Raw genomic sequence first — 23,882 nt, 5'->3', positions numbered from 1 at the left:
CTGTTAATTTTTACTCCATGCAGTGCATCACAGAGTTATGCACTGGATGCAAGTATCGCAGACTTGGGAGTTATTCAGCTATGGAAAAGCTATTTATAGAGATTTATTCCCAGTAGTAGTTGCATGCAAATGTTACAAAGCAACAGTTTAGTGGTTTATAAAATGTAATTTTATTTAATGTTATTTTGTTACATAGGGCATTAACATTTTCACAAGGCTTTTTTGGGACTACAATCAATGATTAGCAACACACAATAGTGGTCCATCTATCTACGGAACAATCACTGGACGAACTTGACACCTTCATACATGTGCACAAACCTGCATGGAAAAGTTTTATACTTGGACACGTGAACTTCTTCCCCCATTCCAGTGTTAAAGAAATGTCATGCACTTCAGTCTGCCAAAAAGGCACTCCCTGTATTCTGGCAGTAACATGCTGCTTCTAGTACATAATCGAGTGAATACCAGAACTACAAAGGCAGGAGTGTAAGTGATTTTTTATTGGGAAGGGATAGCAGTTGAACAGCAGCAACTGAAGAGTAAAAAAACAAATGAAGTCCCTGTATTTAAACAACTCATTAGCTCCTGCTGTGTAAATGTATAGGAAAGCCACCATTTGTCATGCTTCCCATTTGGCCCAATACTCCCCGGATCGTACAGAAAGGAATACACGGTAGCATGTGACAGTCAAATCACTAAGTAACCCCTGCAGAATAAAAAGGGAATGCAGAGAATTGAACTGTGTTTTAACACCTTAGTTGCATCAACTACAGTTTAATGTCTTTACTGTAATAAAAACTTACAGTCAATTGCAGGAACCGGTTCAGATTATTCTTTTAAATACCAGGTAACTTTAGCCTGCTACATAAGTATTTGGAAGTTACTTATGTTTACATGAAATTAAGCCAGTATTAATACTTTTCTACAGCAGTAACCGCACACCAGGAAGGCCAGGACAAACAAATCAAGGAATGGAGTTTTCCCAAAGCTGCAGTGTGAAAAGACTATAAATTGATTTCCATACACATGGATGGGTTCTCTTTGCTATAGGAAATCCAAGTGGAGCTATAAGGAATGAGACGTGTAAAAAGGTTTCTCGAGAAGGGGAATGACACTCCATGTGCAGTTTAGTTTTCTGCACCTTCCGCGGCATCACATTCTTCTCCTGCGCTGTCTGATGTCCATAACTAGAAAGAAAGAAAAAAGCACTATTAACTCACAACTGATCTATCCCTTTCTTGCAGGCCTTCCTTTGAAACTAAGTGTAGCCCTGAAGAAACAAGGCTAGTTCAACTGAACAAGAAAGCAATGCAACAGGACATCTGGTTAGTTAACATGCCACAACTAGCACTGAAGTCTGAAATTTAATCAAGAAAAAAAATGCTTAGAATCAAATTATCAGATCAGAGTAGAAATGCTATCTAAACATTACAGGAGTAATCCTCTCTCCCCAAGTATCCCATGGCTTTCTAAAGAGACCTGTCCCGCATGATTTGAGACCTTTGAGGCCAAGCACATAGTTGCTATAAGGAGGATAACTTACTGTGAGGTTGTCTCTAAGCAACTGCATAATGAGAGTGCTGTCTTTGTATGAATCTTCATTCAGTGTATCAAGTTCTGCAATGGCTTCATCAAAAGCCTAGAAAAAATTAAAATAATGAAAAGGAGAACCCCTTTTACACATTAGTCTTCCCAAGATAAAGATATTTTTAAAGCAAAACACCACCTCATGAAGATAGCTTTAAAAGTTTAGGCTACTTTTTCAGATCACTGTTTTCATTTATTTGCATGGTTGATAACACAAAGACTATTTTGGAAAAAGCAATATGTGAGTATCCTTCCAACATTTCTGGGTATATATTTTTCCAGCAAACATTTCTTTCTTCTGGTATCTGGAGGCAGATATTCATGTTTAAACATTCTGCATCTCATTGAGTACATGTGGATAGGGACGGGCATTTGGATACTTCTGATCTGAATATATATCCAAGTACTTTATCAGTATTTTTCCAGATACATTTCGGATTTTCGGGGATACTGGTACATGGGACCCAAAGAATTCTGGAAATATTCACAGTCAGCATTTTAAGGCTCCCAGGACGGTTCAATATTTCAGTGCCTGTATGTGTGTCTTCTTGCCAAATCTTGGTATTGGCAAGTCAGGTGGGTTTTGCTTTGATTCTCTGGTTTGCTATTGGTTTTGTTGGTCTTGTTGGTTCCGTTTGTATTTGGAGGCTTTTGAACAATGGTAGCGCTTGTGTGTTTGGCCACTATCTTCCATAGCCTGGAAAATGCACAGATTTTCTCCCTCATAGGAAACAAAGGAGACATTTTGGAATTCCAAAAAAACCCAAATACTGAAATGTGCTCAGAGTATTCTGGGTTATTCAACCCAGAATACTGGTATTTATGGCCTTCTCAAAATCCAAATGAGACTAAATCTTTTTTCAGGTGCATATCCCTACATGTGGATGTAAGGCTTTTATGGTAGGAAAAGAATGTGGTAGCACCTACAGCCCAATCCTAGGCATGCTCACTTGAGCCAAGTTTAATTGTATTCAATGGGGCTTTCTTCTATATAATGCCTAGGATAGATCCTTCCTCCAATAAAGATGGAGGCTTCTCCAATTGTTATACAAGTGAGGATCTCATCCATAAATACATTGTTACTCATGCCTCAGCAAGGTGTAACATGCCATAATGAAAATACAGCATACCATGCTAAAAGTGAACACATCAGCACTGTCAGGTTCTGCACAATATATACAAAACAGAAATGGTCACCTGCTCAAACTAGGTTTATCACACATGCAACAGTCAACTTACTGTCTTTGCCAATGTACAAGCCAGCTCTGGGTTGTTAAGGATCTCATAGTAAAATACAGAAAAGTTAAGCGCTAGGCCCAAACGAATGGGATGCGTGGGTTGCATCTCTTTCTTACTGATGTCAAATGCCTCCTGATAAGCTGCCTGTGAGTTTTCTATTGTTTCTATGAATCAAGAGAAAAACAATGATAAATATAAAGGAACATAATCCAAGCAGGCAGCCAGGTCTCAGTATTATCTTAAATTATCCAAAATACAGTGAACCTTTTATGAGTTCTTACTACAGATCTGACTTCAGTAAAAGCTAGAACTTTAGTGAATAAGCTACTCACGTTTTCTGTCATCTCCACTTGCAACTTCAGCAAGGTATCGAAAGTAATCTCCCTTCATCTTCAGGTAAAATACCTTGCTCTCTGGATTAGTTGCATTGGCTATTAAATATTTGTCCAGCAGCTCCTAGTAAGACAAAAACAGCATGCAAAAGCCAGTTTAGCTATTGCTATGTCACTTGGCAGAAAAAAGGAATTTTTTTCATACTAATCAATATTACTACAGGTCTATGTTCAAAGACAGTATCAGGTATAAGGAGTAAGTGAGCACAGAACGGAACTTCTGAAGTCAGGAAGGGAAAGTTAATATTCATTCTCCAGGTTATCTTGCCAGTTGTTTAATGTATATCCAGCAGTATGAAAAAAGCAAGAACATTTATGTTATGGCCAAATTCCTTCTCAACCATCAAGAATAGGCATGCCATCCCCTCATTACGCAATGCTCAAACCCTTGGGGATCTATTTGGGCTGAAAGGCAGCATTAAAACGTTATAATTAAAAAGTGGGTCTTAAATCAGGGGGAAACCACCTCAGTAGCTTACAGAAACGATGTACTTTTTAGTTGTCCAACCATCTTTCTGATTCACACAGCTGTTCTCATTGTGCTTTTCAGTTTCTATATTGGCTAACATCCTTTTTGAACTTTAACCAAAAAAAAAAAACAGGTAATGTCAACACAGCCACTTTTTTACTATTCCAAGTACCCTGCTAAAAGGGCTGTACATCCTACCCTGTGAATATCAACACCGCCATAGGCAATTTGGTCATGTCAACAGCCCAAGACCTCTCCCATCACAGCCCCTCAGTGCTCCGTGATTTTTTGCCATTCCTCACAAAGGTAATTTCTTACAGCTTTGTTCACCATGCTGAAAACCTCATGCAGATTTTGGATCATCATTTCAATGTTGTCTGCAACTTAATACATACATATATCCGATTTACTTTTGTAAATGAGCAAACGAATGACAGAAGACCTGTGATCCTGAAAGTGAACTCTCAGTATTTTAACTCTTAAACAATACATACTACCTGACTCTGTGTGTGCATGTAAACACATATAAAAGCTGTTTAGTCACAGCTCACTTACTGCAACTGCATAGGGCTTTCAAGGCAAGACACACTCAGAAGTGGTTTGCCATTGCCTGTCTCTGCATTGCGACCCTGGACTTGCTTGGTGGTCTCCCATTCAAGTACTAATCAAGTACCAACACTGCTTAGAGATCAGGCTAGCGTTGGTTCTCTAGGCCAGGGCCTACCTGACTATACTACACAGTAACAGTCCATAGTCCTTCTGCTCCAGGCCCTCTCTTTCATATAGGCCTACCTTGTACTTCTCTAACTCTACTAATAATGTACTCTAGACCAGATATAAGACAAGATCACCAAACCAATATGTTGTATTGTGGATATACAAATATCTACAAGTGCATACACCCCCCCTCCCCTTCTTGTCCCTTCCTTCAGGCTAGCTTTGCAATCCAGACCTCTGCCATTGGTAGCGAAATTTTACTTGCTATATGTTAAAGATACCCAGGCATTGTCAAGTCTGGATACAGAAGTGATTTTCAGTCTACTGTTTGAGTCTCAGTGACTCCCACTCCTCCACTTAAATCCATCTGGGTGACCTTGGGTCAGTCACAGCTCTTCCAGAGCTCTCTCAGGCCCACAGGGTGATTGTTGTTGTGGCGATAATTACTTATTGCAACTGCATAGGGCTTTCAAGGCAAGACACATTCATTTTATAAACCATTCTGAGTGGGTGTTATGTTGTCCTGAAGGTGGGTATATAAATCGAACGTTATTATTATTAAAAGTAGACTATAAATACACAGAATATTCTACACACACACACAGCGATGCACAGACACACAAAATTTCCCCCAGACATTAGTTAAACTGTGAATTACTCAGGACAGCTGTTTTCTCCAATATCCCCGTATGTAAAGAATCTTTGCTTGCAATGTTTTATAACCTTTAAAGTGTTAAATTTCATACCTAGAGAAAGTAAGGTTATGAATCTGTATCAAACTTTTAAAAAGACACTAGAGAAGAAGAAAACCAGTCCTATTTTTAAACTGATTTATACCTTTAAGTTCCGTTGGAAATTGGGCAAGAATCCAATGGCAGAGATGTGTACTAGAAACAGAAGCCTCTCCACTCAAAATATGGTGCATGTGTTCCGAATGGGTTGAAATTTAGGTTTCAGAAGCTGTCATTTAAATTCCATGACTTTGATTTTCTATGGAATTTAAAGCCTTAATCACACCACCACATGCAAGTTTTTTCCCCAACTTCTAGAGAAAAGAATACAAGCTTCCCTGCCATAACAAGCCATTTAACTACAAAGCAGAAGCTTCTTGTTTACAGTAGAGCCACGGGTGCTTCCAACACACACACACACGCACGCACGCACGCACGCACGTACGTCCATCGGGAACAGAGGGGAGGTATGGGAACAAACTGGAAATCTTACCCTCTTCCCACCAAGGATATCCAAGACTTTTTCAGGGGCTTAAGCAGACAGGTTCTGCTCCCCCCACTCTCTTTACCCCTTCAGCTCATAGTCTCCACAACACATCTATCAGGAGATGCCATGGTAGCTCGGAAGGGTAATTTAAAAAGACAGAGCTAGAAGCAGGGCAAAGGCTTTGCTATACACTGGAGCTGTGTTAAGGGGCTGTGAAATGCCAGAGGGGAAACGTCATCCCTCTCCAGGTTCAAGCCCGGCTCTGGAAGGCAGCTCCAGCCTATTTCCATTCCTGTTTTGATCCCACACAGGAGAAGTGAAATAGACAGAGCCTTGAGAGGGAAGAAAGAATTAACAAACCTCTGAGCAGTGATATCTGTCAGCTCGGTCTTTTTAAACGATGCTTCCCAGCTAACATTGCATCTCCCTACACTTGACCAACATGTGCCGAGGCATCTTGTGTAGAGACTCTCGGTTGCTCTTAACATTCCATCTCTTCAGAAGCATATTTATTTTGAATGATTTTTTTGGTAAGTTAGCTAAACCATTTTTCTGCATATCTGGGGAGTTTAGATATGTGTAAACCCGTCTTATTTGTGAGTAGCCCCAGCTGTGCGTTTTTCTTGCCCTCAAAGGTCCCAGGAAATTTACTATTTAGTAATGACAACTGGGAACCACAAGGACTTCCAGAGAATGTCTCATTTATCCCTGCATTCCCTCCCCTGTCAACTCACATAGCCTTTTCCTGCTTCCTTATTTATTTCTCTAAGTAACTTAGCCAGCTTTCTCCCTCAATGGAAACCCTAAAGTAACTTACATCTTTCTCTCCTCTCCTCCATTTTATCCTCATGACAACAACATAGGCTAGGTTAGGCCCAGAGAATATGACTGACCCAAGGTCACCCAGGAATCTTCCAAGGCAGAGTAGAGATTTGAACCTGCATCTTTCTTGTCTGATGCTCTACTACACCAGAAAGGCTTCTTTTCTCCTTCCTAAACACCAGTCTTCCTACCCTTATCATCTCAGTCCCAGCTCCTCAGCTGTACTGTGGGGATAACAACACAGACTTTGTTCACTGCCGAGTAGGGCACTAATCTGTCTAGAACAGTATATAAGCACAGTTACCACCATCTGCTCCCCCACCCATCCAGTTTTCCTTCATTCCCTTCTCCAGCAGCCACGCCCGAGGACAAGCATTGCCTGGTCATGTGGGTGTTTAGCTGCATGGCTGGGGGCCCAGATTTCAGATTTTTCTACTAACCTGAGACTTCCTTAAGGTTTGTAGAAAAATCCCACCATCTGTCCCAGTTCCATTTTGCTGATCTCTTGATGATATGAGGTGGTTCAGAATTAGATACATGATATTAGTCTGCCTTGCTTCCATCTACAATATGAGCAGCTTTTTACTGAAGGTTAGACCTTTTGCAATACTCATGCAGTTCTGATTTCTGCAATCACATGTGTGGATGAAAAAATGTCAATACTGTAAGTCCCATTGACCACAATGCAGCTCACCTATAAGTATATAGGATAAGGCTATCAACTCAAGAGTTTTTCAAGTCTGGATCACACCTTGTGCAGTTACAGATTCAAGAATGTGACAGAACATACATGTATTAGTTGTATATTTGTATTTTTGCAGCTGCTAGCCACAAGACACAAATGTTATCATTTATCTCAGTTTTAGCTGATGATCTCCAGCTGAATGTAGACAACGGCCATGTTCCTTTGTTGTTGTTCCTGGACCTATCTGCAGTCTTTGATACACTAAATTATGCTTATTGGAGCTTCTGAAGGGAAAAGTAGGTATCAGGTATCATAATGCTATCGCACATTGTTGATCCATACACAATTCACATTTCTTCATATGAACAGCTATACATTTGACTCTTAACTTCTGTTTCTTGTCATTTACTTAGCTGAGCAAGATATCCAGTTTTTTCCCTAATAAAATAACACAAATACACTCTGATTTGGATGCCAGCTGTAATACAGGCCAGGCAGAAAAAATGCTTAATACATCATCTGGTCTACTTATGGACCATTCTGACCCAGTTACAGTGAGAAATATTTACAGGATCCTTGGATCTCCTTGGTCATTCAAAAAGGTGGTTATCCACCCACTACTCTGCAGCCTGATACATCAAATCATGCCTGTTGGGGCATTTGGAGGCAGAAGTAGATATCAGGGAATGTGCCTTAGACTGGTTTAAGTAGTTCCCCATGGAACAGATTCAAAGGGCTGCTGTTGGAGATCAGCCATCTTGGGGTGGGGGGTGTCTTGGCTATCACATAAGAAGCCCTTCATGGCCTTCGTACCTCATATCTACAGGATTGTCTCTCTCCCTATGCTCTACCACAACAACTTCACTCATCTGAGCAAACCCTCTACAGGTGCCACCCTGCAAATGGGCAAGATCAACAACAGCCTGTACACATGCATTTTCTGTTATAGTTCACATATTATGAAATGGCCTGCCTTATGAGGTTAGGAAGACTCCCACTCTTCTAGCTTTCTGCAAACTATACCAAACCAATTCAACAAGTAAGAGGGCTGTACTGTAAGGAAATGGTCCAGAAAGATGCTTTGGTAAAGGGATAGGGACTGCAGAGTATACTTTGGTGTAGTGCCTGCTGCTGTAAGAATGCACCAACCAGATAGTTTCTACATCATTTGATGTGTCATCTTTAATGCTTATGCTTTGTTTCAGCTCTATCAGATTCAAACCCTATTGCATTGTTTATTAATGTCCTAACCATTGTTCATACTGACTTACACTGTGTAATCCCTCCTTTAAGTCTCAGTGAGAAAGGCAAACTATAAAATAAATAAATCCTTAATATGCTTAATTTCCTAAATGTACATGCTTTTAACTCATTCCACTGCACTACACCAAAAGGCCCTAAATGCAAATTCATAATATGCTCTCTCTTGTTTTCCTGCAGGTACCCAAGATATGATTCATCTTCTTGATAACGCAAACTAATACTGGATATTGAATTTCAAACAGAGCTGCTCTCCACAAGCAATAAACCCTGTCCTAATTATGTCTACATAATTAGTGATTATTCTGATTTTGCTAATCACAAAGGGAATGAACACACACTGAAAACCTTGTTCAGTTTTTCCCTACCTTCTGAGATTAACAGGCTTTGTGTTCACATGTTTACAGTAAGTTTTAAAGATAAAAAAGCATGTCAAGAAGCTGAAATGTACATACATTACCAGTTGTGGACATTCTGCAATCCTGCAAGGTCCCTGTATATGCACATCACTGCTCAGCATACTGTATCTGAATCTTTATGTGTACACTTTCTTTAAGATACTGATCCTCAGAGGATTTTCACAGCAAACAATAGCAGCCAGCTTGGGGAAGGTGGGGAAAGATCCATTCAGTCACCTTCTTCTGTTTTTTATTTGATCCAGCACTTAGAGATGCTAATGCTGTACCTTCAATCAGTACTTGTAAACTTAGGGCGATTTAGCTGGACCATTTGGACTTGTCTACTAGTAACCCCTAGCCTGCATGATCTTGGTAAAATCTTACTTTCAGACTAACCTATTTCACATATGTGGCATGGACAGCTGACCAAGGTTCAGATAAACATGTCAAAATACAGAAGGATTCTGAATGCTTATATATTAGCTTTATAAAAGCTAATCAACTCCAGGGAGATGGCAAAATGAAACCCAATCACAGAATGTCAGAAGCATGAACACCATGTATCCAGGCACGGTTTTGATGAATTAATCCTCAAGAAGCATTCTGGAGCTATGAAAAAGGCATACATACCTTGTATTGTATTTGCATAGTCCAAAATTAAACCCAGATTTCCAGCATGAAGTATTGCTTGGGCTGAAAGGGCATAAGGTTTTAGAAGTGGACTACATCCAGAAGATTTAAGTCAAACAGGTACTGCAATGACTCACTGTGTTGTAAGCACCAATGTTAATCCAAGCTGACATACCAACTCCATTGGAAAGGTTTCTATTCTAGGAGAAGATTTCTGTCTGCTCCTAGTCAGACAATATAGCTATATGCTTATCATGAACACATGACCTCATCCCCAGCATCTAGACCTGACAAGCTAGGCACACCCTGCATTGGAAAATAGTATTTCTGCAATGGCAAACTATTTCTATCATAACCAGAACAATGAAGCGACGTACAATGAAGTGTTGGACTAAGATCTGGGAAACCAAGGTTTAAACTGTCACACTGTCATAAAGCTCGCTGAGTAACCTTAGCTCTAAGCTTCTCTCAATTCACGGCTAGTTGAGAATAAATGGGGAAGAGAGAACCACGCACACATGTCTTCGCTCTCTGGAGAAAGGGCAGAATAAATACGTGGTAAATTAATTGCCAACATCTCCCAGTAAGTTTAGCAATACATGAACTAAGCAGTTGGTTCTGTCCCTTGATGTGCTTGAAAAAACTGTATATACTCCTCCCTGAACGGGATACGGTTGGCTAATGGTTTGCAAAAAACTTTGTCTCATTTACTAGACATAAAATTCTTAACATCAAACAACTATAGTAACACTAAACAGAAAGCCAGCCAGCATCATCGAAGGTTAAATGCAGCACTTTGCCCAAACAACAGTGATTTTCTGCCTGATTCACCCATTCCTTAAAGGGTTGCTCTTGAAGGTCAGGGGACTAGAACTGTATTTAACAGTGACAGATACTATAGCTGAAAATGGAGTGACAGTTCCCCCATTTCCCCATGCATGTGCTTTCCACTCATGCTTTGTTTAATAGCAGTTGTTGAATTTATTAGCTTAACTCAAGTTGTTCTCTCATGCTACATCCATGTCCGCAAGTTGTATACTTTGACACTAAACTATCCCAAACCTTCATGGAGTTAAAGTTTGTCTATAGTACAACATCACTGTATTGAGGACCATACTATTATGCTATCTGAAATAAGGTGACAGCAAATGTAAGTCTATCCATTTTGAATGTTGCAATTTCAGTTCACCAAAATGTTCAGTTGTTTCTTCAGCCTGGAAATTCCTAATCGGACTTTGTATTTAATTTACCGCTCAGGATAATTAGGAAAATGCCACACACCAGATGGGATCCTGCAAACCATGACTGATTTATCGTTTTTCCTACCTTCACCTCTCCCAACATCATTCTTTGACTACCAGAAAGCTGATGCTGGAGGTTGCTGGCTGAGCCTCACGGACAAAATGTTACAGAAGTTGTTGTGAGGGAGAATTAGGCAGTCACCTAATGCTGGCAGAAGGCGGCCTTTCTCTCAATGCATTCTGACTGAGCCTCACCCAACCACAAGTATCAGCTGTTTGGTGGTCAAAAGGGGAAGATGGAAGACTGGAAGGATCCACATGCACCATTACTCACAGCGTGTAGAACCCAACCCAGTGTTTGAAGTCTACACCAACATAACAGCTATTCTGCTTAAGTCTTAACAGAATGTGACCCCCCAAAAAATCACACCTCCTTCCACTATCCGAACTGATTACATCCAACAATTTCAGTTCCCTGCCATTCACAAACAGGCCAGGGCCCAGTGGTAGAACACATGTATTTCAACTTCTGTCACTGTCAATTGAAGGATTTCAGGCAGAGGCTGCAGGGAAAGACATTTCTTGGCCCAAGGCTGGAGATCCATTACCACAGCAAGCAATACTAAGCAAGACAGACAAGTGGTTTTTTGCATAAAGTAGCTTTGATGATTTTATTAGAGTAAAGCTTGGTCATAAGCGCTGTAAGTTTGAACTACCTTGAAACAAAACATTACATTAACTTAAATCAAATAGGGGTCTAGCAATGTCATTTAACTTCCATGCAGAATCCATGGTTTCCAGCCCATCAAGACAGCTGAATTATCAGACCTTGAAATAATGCCTTCTAAACGAGGCATGGCAACAAATGTTTTGCTATGAATATTCAACCAAATACTGAAGACAAAGGTCTAGTATTATTACCAACTGGACCATAATATGGCCATCAGGATATTTAAGGCCATGAAATATTCAAGTCCAACTTATTTCAGAAGGAGAAATTCACGCATATGCAAAAAATATTTCTTTATTAACCTGGGCAAGTACACATTGCTTCAGGCCAAAAATGTCTTCCCCAGCTTTCAACAGGAGACTACTACTTCCCTGTCTAAGTTCCACAATGCTCAATACTGCCATCTCCAGATAGCCCTTATAACACAGGGATACAATCACAGAGAACTTGTCAGAGAGCTAATTCATTAGCAAACAGCAATATCCCAAACCCAGTTTCTAACAGTTACAAGTGCAATTTGGTGGGATTCATGTGCAGTGATACAGCCACTCAGTACCCTGTAGCACCAGCAGCAGTTTCTACAGAAACTGTTCTTGCATCTCATCTTTTATTTAGAATTCTGATTAATTTTAAGCTGTTTGGAGGCTCACTGAATGAGATACGCTACTGAACGTAGCTTCGTAAACATGTCAAACATCAGCAAGAAGCCAGTATGTTTTGTCCCCCTAGAGACTTGAAAGCAGCAATAAGGCCATGGGCATCCACAGACCACAATAGCAAACAAGGCTGGTTGCTAGGGCAACAGGAATGAAACTAGGATGTCCCACAAGAGCCGAGGACAGAGGAAGAGCCAGCTGCCTGCCACTTCATCGCCTTCACTGATTTCCACTCAGTGGGTTTGGCTACCATTGCTGGCTCGTGAAGAGGAAAAGCAAAGTGGGAAGGAGAGTAGCAGGTTAGTCTCCATACAAACGAGCAGGGTTTATGGAGAGAAAAAAAACAGAGAAGATGTGTGTGTGGGGTGTGTGTGTGTGTGTGAAATACTTGAGGCTTCCCCTCATGCCTTCTCCTTAATGCAGGTAAAAATACCAGGAGCACCAACAGAAGTCCCCTCCACTCCCCCCTCATGCAATCATATGGATGTCTCCAATCTCCCGTCCCCGCAAAATATTACTTTATTTTCCTCATTCCATTCCCATTTGTACTCTCCAGATTTGCCTCTCAGCTTTCATATTTGTTTTAATTCCCTTTTATTCTGGGTCGTCATTACCCCTTCCTCCATTTAAAAGCACCTTCTGATTTTCTTTTAACAAGACTCTTCGCTCAGTTTGCTCCCCCAATTTTGCTTCTCACCTTCCCTTTAAAAAAATAATGTTTTCTCATTGCACTGGATGTCTCTTCCTACCCCACCCTTTAAACACAGCTTCTGGCTCTTGTTGCACTTTCACCCAATATCCTTCCCCCTGCCTTCTTTTCTGTAAAAAAGTGGACTGATCTCTTTCCACCCTTCTCATAATCAAAAAAATATGAATCCTTTCTATTCCACCCTTCGTTCAAGGAGCATGGAATGGTTTACATGGTTTTCCATTCTTCAAAAAAAAAAAACCCTAAGGAGGGAAATCAGGAGAAAATTACTGGCCCAAGGTTACCTAGAGAGCTTCAAGGCTGAATGTTCCCAATCCTAGTACAACACTAACACGTTCGACCTGCACAGGACCACAACCTACATCATGGAGTTGTCAGCCTAGCATTCTCTCCCCATCAAAATATAATGGAAATTCCACACATACTCTTAAACAGTATGTACCTAAAAATGAGAGGATTTTCCTGGATTTATGATGCTCTCCTACCCAATGCTTTCTTTGGGTTTCTCCCCATCCTGTCTCCCTGACTTCTTTCAATTTGAGGGTGAATTTTCATAACTACTGAGACACTGGGATAAGGATAGGGACCCTGTTATGTGATTTTATGTGTCATTCCAATACAGCAAAATGATTTTCTTGCCCTCCATCCAGTATAATGTCCAATTAGTTTAGCTATTTATAACTATTGGTAGTATTGTGCTTTATACTTCACAACTGGCTCAAAGATGACCCTAGGGGTGCGCAGTCAAGGAACCAGGTTTAAAAAACAGACGTTTTGCTAACCCAGCTAAATCTGGCTTTCCCGGATCAAATTAGAGAATCCCGGATCCAATCTGGGCCCAGAAGAAGTCTCCTGGATAAATCTGCGTAAACCCAAGAAACATGGCTTCAGTCTCTTGGCTGCCTATTTCCCTAGCATTTCCTATTTTTCTTCCCCAGGAGGGAAGTGGGAGGAGTGCCCAGTCCATGTTAACAGTGCACAGTCCATGTAAGAGCTCTCCTTGTCCACCTAACTTGTGAGTGACACTGGTTCAGTTGTGCTACGATGTAACAGTGTCCCTTGCTTCAGTTTGGTCTGACACGTTTTGACATGATTCTCTGGTGTGATGTTGGTCCCCTTGCTTCACTTTGGTTCTGGGGGGGATTCCATTCTCTTGCTTCAGTTTAGTTCTCTTGGGATTTCTCTGGTTTGAAAACCTGCATTTGGGAGTGTGACTTTGGCCACTGGCAGCTTTGCTAATGTGTTTCTACTTGAGAGCTTGCTAGAAAATGTTTTCCCCATAGGAAATAATAGAGAGTGGCTGAAAACACCTTCAGGGTCCAATCTTTCTAAAACCTAGTGGGTCTTTAGTGGATAGGTTCCCTGCAAATTTGGTGGTTTGCTTGAAAAATGCCTCCTGCTCCCCCATACTTTCCCCCATAAGGAATAACAGCCAGATAAATCTGGGATTCTTTAGTCTTGCCGAACTGGATCAGAGAATCTCCCAAATTTCAGGGATTCCAAATAGTTTTTGGATCCCTGAAACCTGGATCCAGAGTTTTTGGAGTGCACACCCTTAGAAAACACTTGGCAGCTACCAAGCCTAGCAACAATTTCTGGGACCTTGTCTTTGTATGATGGACAGCAGAGGGTCTTGAAGAAAAAACAAATTTCTTAACATTCCTAGAACAATGGTGATAAAGATACACCGTATTTTAAAATGTCAATCACTCCTATTTCACCTCAAATCTGTCTTTTAAAAAACTTCAGCTAAAAACCAACACACATTTCTAAATTTGTAGAACTGCTTGCATGCAATAAAGGATGACTATGTAAGTCACGTTGGCTGGGAGCCAGAAAACTACTTTAGGCACATCCAATAGAATTTTTTTTAGCACTGTCCACTAAACAAGCCTAACATTTGCTTTCATGGTGTATGGAAGTAATTCACAAAGTGAATGTCTGTATTGTAATATGCAAGGCTGTTACAAAATTGAATTTGCATTTGTAATTGTCCTGTGAGCCTTTTCAGCACAAAAGTACATTTGCTGTCCCACGGGCAAGCAAATAAAAGGAGATAATTGTAGTTATGCTGAGCAAGGTGGCAGCTAAGGGTTAGGTAGCACATTGGAAAATGGACCAAACTTTAAAAGAACTGAATATAGAATTCTGATTATTGTGAGGTAGGTGTAGGTATACAGACTCAAGAAATATTTCAAACACATTTGAAAACTTTAAATTTGGAACGCCAAAATTTAATTCATCAAGTTAAATTTATCAGAGCAAAACGATCGGAGCCTGGTTCTGACATTCTGCCAAAAAGATAAAAAAATTCAACTCAAATGAGAAAAAATTCACTGTAACTGTTAACAGCTGATGTGTTAAATTCAAATCAAAGCATCTCCGCCTGCTGTTCTGGAGAGCATGGACAGTTTGTGCCTGTTTCTTCATTACCCTCTGGCCTATAATACTATTGGGCAGTTGCCCATCACTTCTAACAGCAATGTCAAGCCAATGCCAGGACCCACAAGAGCAGTACACAGGAACAACAGGCAAGGGCAAATCTGGTAAGAGACAGCTCGAGGCAGCAGTTTCTCTCCAGAACAACGTCTGAACTTTTTCTTCTTTAGGGTATTTAATATACTGATTTGTCTAGCTGCTTCTATATTATAGGAACAGTCCTACTGGATTCCAAATCTAGCTTTTTTGACGTCTAAATACCCCTGGTAAGAAGTGACAATTTATCTTTTTTTCAATATATATAAATAAAGTTGTATGTTACAGGAGTTTATAGACAATTAGAAATGGAGAACATCTTCAAGACTCAACACTTCTTCATTTCCTGTGATAGAGGCCATCAGCCTTAAAATAACCCTCCAACAGCTACTGCCAACTTGCTTCCACAGCTTATTTCAGTTTGGAGGGGGGTGTATTAAAAGCATTGACAGACAGTGTGGGGTAGTGATCAGAATGCTGGACTAGGATCTAGGAAACCCAGGTTGAAATCTCCACTCTGCCTTGGAAATCCGTTCAGTGACAGTAATACTCTCTCAGCATAACTTATCTCACAGGGTTGTTGTGAGAATAAAGGCAGGGCACAAAGGCAGGTAGTAGTGAATATCTCCTCAGACTCAAAGCAACTACTGCCAACATCTCCCTGCTTCTGACAAGGCCCCTGTATTAATATGAGTATTTATGTCAGGTCTCAGAGAATGACATCCCCTCTCCCTGACCTCAGCATTCAGTCATAATCATTCACACAAAAATTAAAGCTAGAATGTACTTACTAACTTACCAGAACGGTAGTGCAGATGGACTTAAGTTCAGATTCCACTTTCTCTCGGTAGTCCTTGACAAGTTGCATCTTCTTGTCATTGCCATCAGTTTTCTGCTCAATGCTAGAAATCACCCGCCAAGCAGAGCGCCGCCCTCCTACAACATTCTTGTAGGCCACAGAGAGAAGATTGCGTTCTTCATTGGATAATTCAGCACCTTGCTCTGTCACTGCCTTCATGCAGGTCGCCATATCATCATAGCGCTCTGCCTGCTCAGCTAGCTTGGCTTTCTGGATCATTTCGGTCTTTTCCATGTTGGCTAATAGTGGTATAATCGGCAAGGCAACTTATGCAGAAAGAAGTGCTTTCCACAGAACTAGAAGAAGGCACCTCAAAACCTGCAACAGCAGAGGCAGATTATTTTGACGCTTTCACATTCTCCAAGCCATGCAGTAAAGAGTTACACCCCACAAAAGGCCCAGTCACCGCCGGAGTACTGCATATCTCAAGGGACTTGCAAAGAAGGCAATGACTGAAAGCTATTGAAATAAACCACTAATGGCCTCCCAAATTTCAAGCAGCCAAGTTATACCGCAAAACACTTGCCATGTAAAAGCAAAGCAGTACAAACTGCATTGGAGGCAAGATCAGATGCCATGGGCATTTCTCCCCAAGGGGTGGCTAAGCACCTCCAGAGAGCCTCATGGCCAGACCTCAAGGCTTTGAAAAGGGGCTTCCCAGAACAACAGTATCCCTGGGATCAGTGGATTTCCAAAATTTCAGATCAAAGCAATATGAAGAGCAGCAACTCTAAATAATAAAAAGGCCTCAAGAGAAGCTCTTTGATGATCAAAACGTTTATGAATAAATACATGAATTTAAATCATTCCTCACCCCCCCCCCCATATAAAGGTCAGGATGCGGAGGAGGGAGGGTGATGCTAAGAAGAAGAGAGGTGAAGTAAGTATCTGAACGGGCGCCAAGACAGGGGAGACTCCGGAAGAAGATGGGGAGGAGAAAAAAAGAGCGGAGGAAGCGAGAACGGAGACCAGCAGCCCGGAGGTGAGTAGGGAGGGCGGGGAGCTCCCTTGGGCGAAGGGCAGAAGAATGCCTGGGAGGCGAAGCGGGGAGAAGAGAGAAGGATGAAGAGGCAAGAGTCTCACTTGATGCTGGAGGGGGGGCACAGAAAATTCTGAATATTCGTGGCGGGGGGGGGGTCAACCGCTTTCCGAAAGGGGGAAAATAAGGGGGAAGAGAACGAGAACGAGGCCCCCACGACGCTTCTATCGCCCCCCGCCCCGCCACCCTCAAGGGAAGTCGAGACGCCTTTGTCCCCGGGGGCGGGATCAAGCCCGAGCGATGATCGACACGGCAACGGGCTCGCCTCCTGCCGAAGAAATGCTGCAGCGGCGGCTATAGGCCGGTGCGAAATGGCGGCGGCCGCCCGCCGATCATTCCCTGCCTCGGCGGTGACAGAGAAAGAGAGGCAAGGGGAGGGGGCTCCGAACTCCGCGCCACCTTCACAAAATGGACGCCGCGGCAGAGCCCGGGCAGGGAGCCTCTCTCTGCCTCCCGCTCCGAAGAGGCGCCTCTGACTCCCGCTCCTCTCTTACCTGGGTCCGCGGGCGCTAGGCCGGGCCGGCTGGCGCCTGCTGGGTCGACTGCCGCTCGCTGCGCTCCGGGGCTGGGTCAAGAGAGCGGGGAGGGGGGGAGGGAGAGGAGGAGAGAAAAAGGAGAGCGCGTGAGAGGAAAAAGCCGCTCCCGTCTCCGGCGAGAGAGACACAGCGCTGCTGAAGGGCGTTGGCACGAGCCACCCTATCCGCAGCAAGGCCCGCGCTCCTGCGCCTCGCCCTATCGGGGAGCCGTTTCCGAGGTGTGGCTCCGCCCTCGGGGCAGATACAGCCAATCGGGCACCTGCGCGCCGCCGTGAAGGTGGGCAGAGCCGGGGCACAAGCTCGGTTGGCCCGTGGGCTGCTGCAGCTGGGGCCACGGGGTTTCCTCCAATTAGATCCAGGGTGAGCTGACGTCACTGTCGCCATGGTGATCCTGCTACAACCCCCCCTCCCCTTTTCCCCTACCCAGCTCGCTTCTCTTTCTCTGGCTCGCTGGCAGTCTAGGCTGGGCGAGGCACGAGACGGCGCGGAAGGGAGGCCGAGGGGAGCCAGTCTCGTGCTGCTGCGGTGGCTGCAGGGCGGGAGGGGTCACTTGCTGCTGGGAGGGAGAGGCAGGAAGGCCAGGGAAGCAGGCTGTGCGATGGAATGGCTTTCTCAAATTGTTATTTTTAATGCTGCTTATGCCGCTGGAAAGAAGATCACAGTCATGGAAGTGATGCATGCCTGAGATAAATAGCGCAATCCCAAGCAGAGTTACTCCCAGTCAAAACCCACAGATTTCAGTGGGTTAGACTGGAGTAATTCTGCTTAGGATAGCAGAAAAGGGGTTGTAGAGGCTGGGTGCTGCGGGGCCGGGGGCGGACGTGTAGTGGTGCCTGCCCCAAAGTGGAGAGTGTGCTTCAGTGTTCTTGCCTCTCACACGCAGGTGATGGAAAACATACTAACCAGTAAGGACGATTTTTAAAGAACGTGAGCCCTATCACTGAGCCCTGATATAGGACAGTCCCCATGTGAGAAGAGAAGACTTAATAGTTTCCCAGCACCAGTTTCTTTAAAAAAAATCTCCCTAGGAAAGAGCAGAACCAATTCCATTTTAATTGATTTTATTGCTCTCATTGTAAGCTGCTTTGGATAAAATGATGGATGGATCAGAGCAGTAGTTAACCTAGTCCAGCATCCTCTGTTTCCAGCAGTGAATGCAGTACTTAAGTTACCACTCCAAAACTCACAGGCAGGGCCTAAGATGATAGTCCTTGATTGTTGACTACAGTCCAGTATCGTCTCATCTCCCAATTCCACAGAGAAATGGATAAAAATATTTTAAATAGCTAAAAACTGCTGCAATGCAGTGCCCTAAATTCCCAACCTCCTGACGGGGTCCAGAAGGATATGGTGGGCTTATGGCAGCAATTGCCCCCCTTTGTTCATGTCATTTATCAATTTTATCCTGCTCTCCTTCCAAGGAACCCAGAGCAGTATATAGGGTTCTCTCCATTTTATTCACATCACAACCTCATGAGAAAGAGTGATTGGCCCAAAGTCATCCTTTGGCCTTCCTGGAACAGTGGGGACAATCTATCCTCTCCATCACAGTTCTCTGTAACAACCAGCAATTAAAAAACGGGATGACTTTTGGCATGAAAGAGAAGTGAGAATGAGAAGAATATCTGCGGCTCTCTTTTTCATCCAGTGGGAAGAAATGAATTAATATAAGTGACTGAATTTCTGAAGACCTTAACTTTTGAACAAGTTTTGGAGAAAGGCTTTGGCTAAGTTGTTTCCCTTTGGCTGTGGGTCACAATGATACAGATTTTGTTTTTGCTCTAACCAGCTGCTGAGATGTTTTAGCCTTAATTCTTGAGTTATTAACAATGCAATCCTAGGAACACTTTCCTGGGAGTAAACCCCATGGAATAGACCTGATTAGTTTTCTAAATAGACCTGCTCAGGATTGTTAGTTTAATTTTAGATCCATGTCGTTAAGAAACCAGTTGCTAACAGTTTCTCATCTTTCCATGATTTGAATTGAGGCTGCCAGTGTCTTTACGCATGTGCCAAGTAGTGGCTGGGTGAACAGTTCAGCATGTTTTAATATAATTAGACTGAATGATGTGCAATCCTAAATATGCCCAAATCTAAATATGCTTGCTCGCTGAGTGCAATGGAATGTAATTCCTAGGTTTCTTAGGGCCAAACCAGACATTGTGAGGGAAATACAGGATTCCCGACCCTATAGTTCCCTTGAGCTGCTTACAGGGTAGAGCTGGTGGGCAAGAGGCAGGAGGGGCTCTGGAACAGTGGTAGAACATCTGCTTGGCATGCAGAAGGTCCCAGATTCAATCCCCAGCATATCCGATTAAAAGCAGCAGGAAGTAAGTGATATGAAAGACCTCCACCTGAGACCCTGGTGAGCTGCTGCCGGTCTGAAAAGACCATACTGATTTTGATGGACCAGTGGTTTGATTCAGTATGAGACACCTTCATGTGTACATTGGAGATCATTCTTAATACTCCCATCTGCAAGTCTTATGTATTTGGACTGTTGGAGCCACTGTAGTTTTGGGGGCGGAGCCACTAGTTCTCAGAACTGAAAGAGCCTGTAAATTGACAGTTACAGCCAGTTAGAGAGGCTGCAGTCGTTGTTCCCTGTTACTGGTTATTTGTTAAATAAATGTTGATTGTTTGAAGCATTGCACTTGCCTTCTAGTCGCAATACATACTGCTGGTGACGAAGATAGGTGCTGAGGCCTGGCAACTGCAGAGTGATTGGCTGAGTTGAAGGGCAAGACGAAGCAGAATTTTGAGGCCTGGTAACTGCGGAGTGACTGGCTGAAGGGAAGAGGAAACCATGACCACTCAGGACCACACAGAGGAATTTGATCCTTCTTGCCCAGGGCAGTGGGAAAACTATTCTGCCAGACTAGAATTTTACCTGCTGGCTAATGGAATTACAGAGCCCGCCAAGAAGAGAGCAGTGTTCCTGTGTGTATGTGGGCCTAGCACACTTGCCCTGGCACAAGCTCTCCTGGCACCTACGCAGTTGGCAATTATTTCTTATGAGGACATCGTGGCTGCATTGGAAGAACATTTTGCGCTGAAACTGTCTGAAATAGCAAAGCAACATGTATTCTACATACGGAGCCAGGGCCCCACGGAAGGCATAGCCTCATACGTCGCGGTGCTGAGACAGCTGGCACAACATTGCAAGTTTACTAACCTGGAGGAAATGCTCCGTGACAGGTTGGTGTGTGGTCTGCGAGATGATGCCTTGCAGCAGCAGCTGTTTGCGAAGATGGACCTCACTTTCTAAATCCCATTCGAGGAAGTACTGGCATCCAAAGCTGCTGACGCAAGCACACAGGAGGTGCGGAGGGGCAGGACCCCTCAGCACCCTCAACAATCGGAGAGTGCAAGTTCCGACCCCCAGGGTGGAGAAGTTTTGAGGGTTGAGCAGGAGGAACCGAACCTCCAGTTGGGTGCCAGACGGAAGCAAGGAATTGAACAAACACCTATGAAGATGTGTCTGAGTTGTGGGGGACAACATGATAGGCAGTCGTGCCATTTCAGGGGAGCACAATGTCACTCCTGCAAACGTTGGGGACACATCGCACAGGCATGCAGAGTGAGAGGGCATCAGGACCCGCCACAGCCCATGGGCAGGAGAAAGCAACAGGACTATAGAACAACGTATAGCATGAACATATCTGACAATGGGGCAGAGTTCATCATTCAACAGGTGCAGCCCCCAGCGCATCACAAGCTGACGGTGACTGTACGGATCCAAAATGTCACATGTGTGATGGAAGCTGATTCTGGGTCGGCCTTTTCCATCATTTCGAGGGAGACCTATAAGGCCCTGTGTCCTGGGGCGGTCCTGAGCTGAAACATTTCGACATCCAGCTTACCAATTTCCAGGGAAACAAGGTACCGGTTTGGGGAATCGGCACATTCTCAGTAAAGTATCAAGAATTTGATGGATTTTTACACCTACTGGTAGCTCATGGGCATTGCACCAGCCTGGTGGGATTGGGCTGGTTTGAGAAGCTAGGTATCTGTGTCACAGGGCTGAAAGTCAAGCGTGAGAAATGTGTTTTTGGGGTTCTTCAGATTGAGTTCTTGGGGTACAAGTGGACTCCACCCAAGGGGATGCAAGTGGACTCCACCCAACACCGCCTAAAGTTAAGGCCATCCACAACGTACCAGCACCACAGTCAAAGCAGGAACTACAGGCTTCCTGGGCCTTTTGAATTTTTACCACTCCTTCCTACCACACAAAGCAGCCATAGCGGAACTCTTACACCGTTCACTGGACAAGCAGGCTATGTGACACTGGGGCCGTCACCATGATCAGGCATTCCAAGCTGTCAAACAACTGCTGTCATCAGACAGTGTACTGGTGCACTTCGACGAACAAAAACCCTTAATCTTGGTGTGTGACGCATCACCTTATGGCATCGGTGCAGTCTTGTGGTCCTATTGGACAACCAGGAGGCCCCGATTGCTTTTTACTCGAGAACCTTATCTTCTGCCAAAAGGAACTATGCCCAGATCAACAAGGAGGCCCTAGCCATTATAGCTGGGGTGAAGAAATTCTATGACTATGTTTACAGGCGCCATTTCATAATCACCACGGATCACAAACCTCTACTGGGCATATTTGCACCCGATTGCCAAGTGCCACAGATCCTGTCTTCCCAGGTGGTCTTTTGGGCAATTTCCCTCAACACATATGATTTCACCTTGGTGCATCGGACTGGCAAGGGCCTCAGCCACACAGATGCTTTGAGTCGCCTCCCTCTCCCATCCACCGGACTGGACCTCTCCCCGGCATATGGGGTCATGCTGTTGAAGTTCTTACTGGCACCCCCCCTTCATACATAAAACATTGCTGCTAAGTCTTCCAAGGACCCTGTCCTCGCCTGAATGCTCAACTGCGTGTGGAGGGGGTGGCCGTCAGTTCAGCTGGATGGGGAATTTGCACCATTCACATCCAGGCAACACCAGATTCGGTACACAAAGTTGTTTGTTCTGGGGCAACAGGGTGGTGGTCCAACAATGTTGCGAACCAGGGTGCTGGAAGCACTTCATGTCGGGCGTCCTGGCATAGTGAGAATAAAGCCATTGGCACAGAGCTACATTTGGTGGCCCAGGATGGACAGTGCCATGGAGGAATGGGTCCAGAGATGTGAAGTATGCCAGATGTCAAGACCACCATTGCCTCAGGCCTCAGTACAGCAGTGGGAGACAACAAAGATGCCATGGCTAAGATTGCACATCAACTTTGCCAGTCCATTCCAGGGTCACATCTTCCTGATCGTCGTAGACTCACATTCCAAGTGGTTGGATGTTATACCAGTGAGTTCCACAACCTCCCACACTGTCATATGTGCGCTAAGGAGGTTGTTCACAACACATGGACTACCGGACACCATAGTGTCAGACAATGGGGCCCAGTTCACAACAGTAGAGTTCCAGTAGTTCCTGGCGAACGGGTTGATATGGCATATGACATCTGCCCCGTTCCACCCATTGACAAATGGCCGTGCTTAACAGATGGTGAGAATGACCAAAGATGCCCTCACTCGGATTATCAAGGGTGAGTGGAACCAATGGTTGGCAATTTTCCTCCTAATGCAACATATCACCCCTTGTACAACAATGGGAAGGAGCCCCGCTGAGCTATTGATGCATCGGAGGTTGACAACACTGTTGGACTAACTAACTGCACCCTGACTTGACAGAGGAGTGGCCTATACGGGATGAAGAAGCACAGGGGGCACCTAGTTCATTCTCACCATTGGACCCAGTGTACATCCGTAACTATGGGACTGGTCCAGCATGGATCCCTGCCAAGGTTACACATGCAATGGGGCCAGTATAATACAGGGCAGAAACTCCTGATGGCCAGGATTTACGTCAACACGTGGACCAAATGAGGAGGCGATTGCCCAGACCAATCCTTTCCGATGCCAGTGCCAACGAGTCCTATCGCTAAGGGGCACAGTAGAATCAAAGGACTCAGAAAGGTCTGCACGACCAGAGCAAGAACCAAGTGGGATCGGGACAGACTCAGGAGGTGAACCAGATGGCATAGGTCCATGTTAGCAAAACCTAGGTGCATCAGACACCCTGACCCATGGACCACATCAGTTGCAGCATGTCAGATTCTGGCCGAGACGCTTGCTGGACTGTTATAACTAAGGGGGAAGGGGTGTTATGTATTTGGACTGTTGGAGCCACTGTAGTTTTAGGGGCGGAT

At 43.9% G+C, this 23,882-nt stretch overlaps 1 protein-coding gene and 1 pseudogene across 1 annotated transcript; one reads left to right on the top strand and one right to left on the bottom strand.

The window, feature by feature from the left end:
* Nucleotides 1-146: 146 nt before the first annotated feature.
* Nucleotides 147-17,808, bottom strand: YWHAQ (tyrosine 3-monooxygenase/tryptophan 5-monooxygenase activation protein theta). Its single transcript, XM_054970468.1, has 6 exons — nucleotides 17,624-17,808; nucleotides 16,031-16,408; nucleotides 3,162-3,285; nucleotides 2,830-2,993; nucleotides 1,547-1,642; nucleotides 147-1,190 (listed from the first exon to the last, which is right to left on the bottom strand). The coding sequence occupies exons 2-6, from the start codon at nucleotides 16,322-16,324 to the stop codon at nucleotides 1,131-1,133; spliced, it is 738 nt and encodes a 245-aa protein (XP_054826443.1). The 5' UTR covers nucleotides 16,325-16,408; nucleotides 17,624-17,808; the 3' UTR covers nucleotides 147-1,130.
* Nucleotides 17,809-20,471: 2,663 nt separating this feature from the next.
* Nucleotides 20,472-23,618, top strand: LOC129324115 (uncharacterized; annotated as a pseudogene).
* Nucleotides 23,619-23,882: the final 264 nt, after the last annotated feature.

This window comes from Eublepharis macularius, chromosome 1, assembly GCF_028583425.1.
Source record: "Eublepharis macularius isolate TG4126 chromosome 1, MPM_Emac_v1.0, whole genome shotgun sequence".
Taxonomy (NCBI): Eukaryota; Metazoa; Chordata; class Lepidosauria; order Squamata; family Eublepharidae; genus Eublepharis; species Eublepharis macularius.
This window is presented reverse-complemented; position numbering and strand designations above follow the sequence as displayed.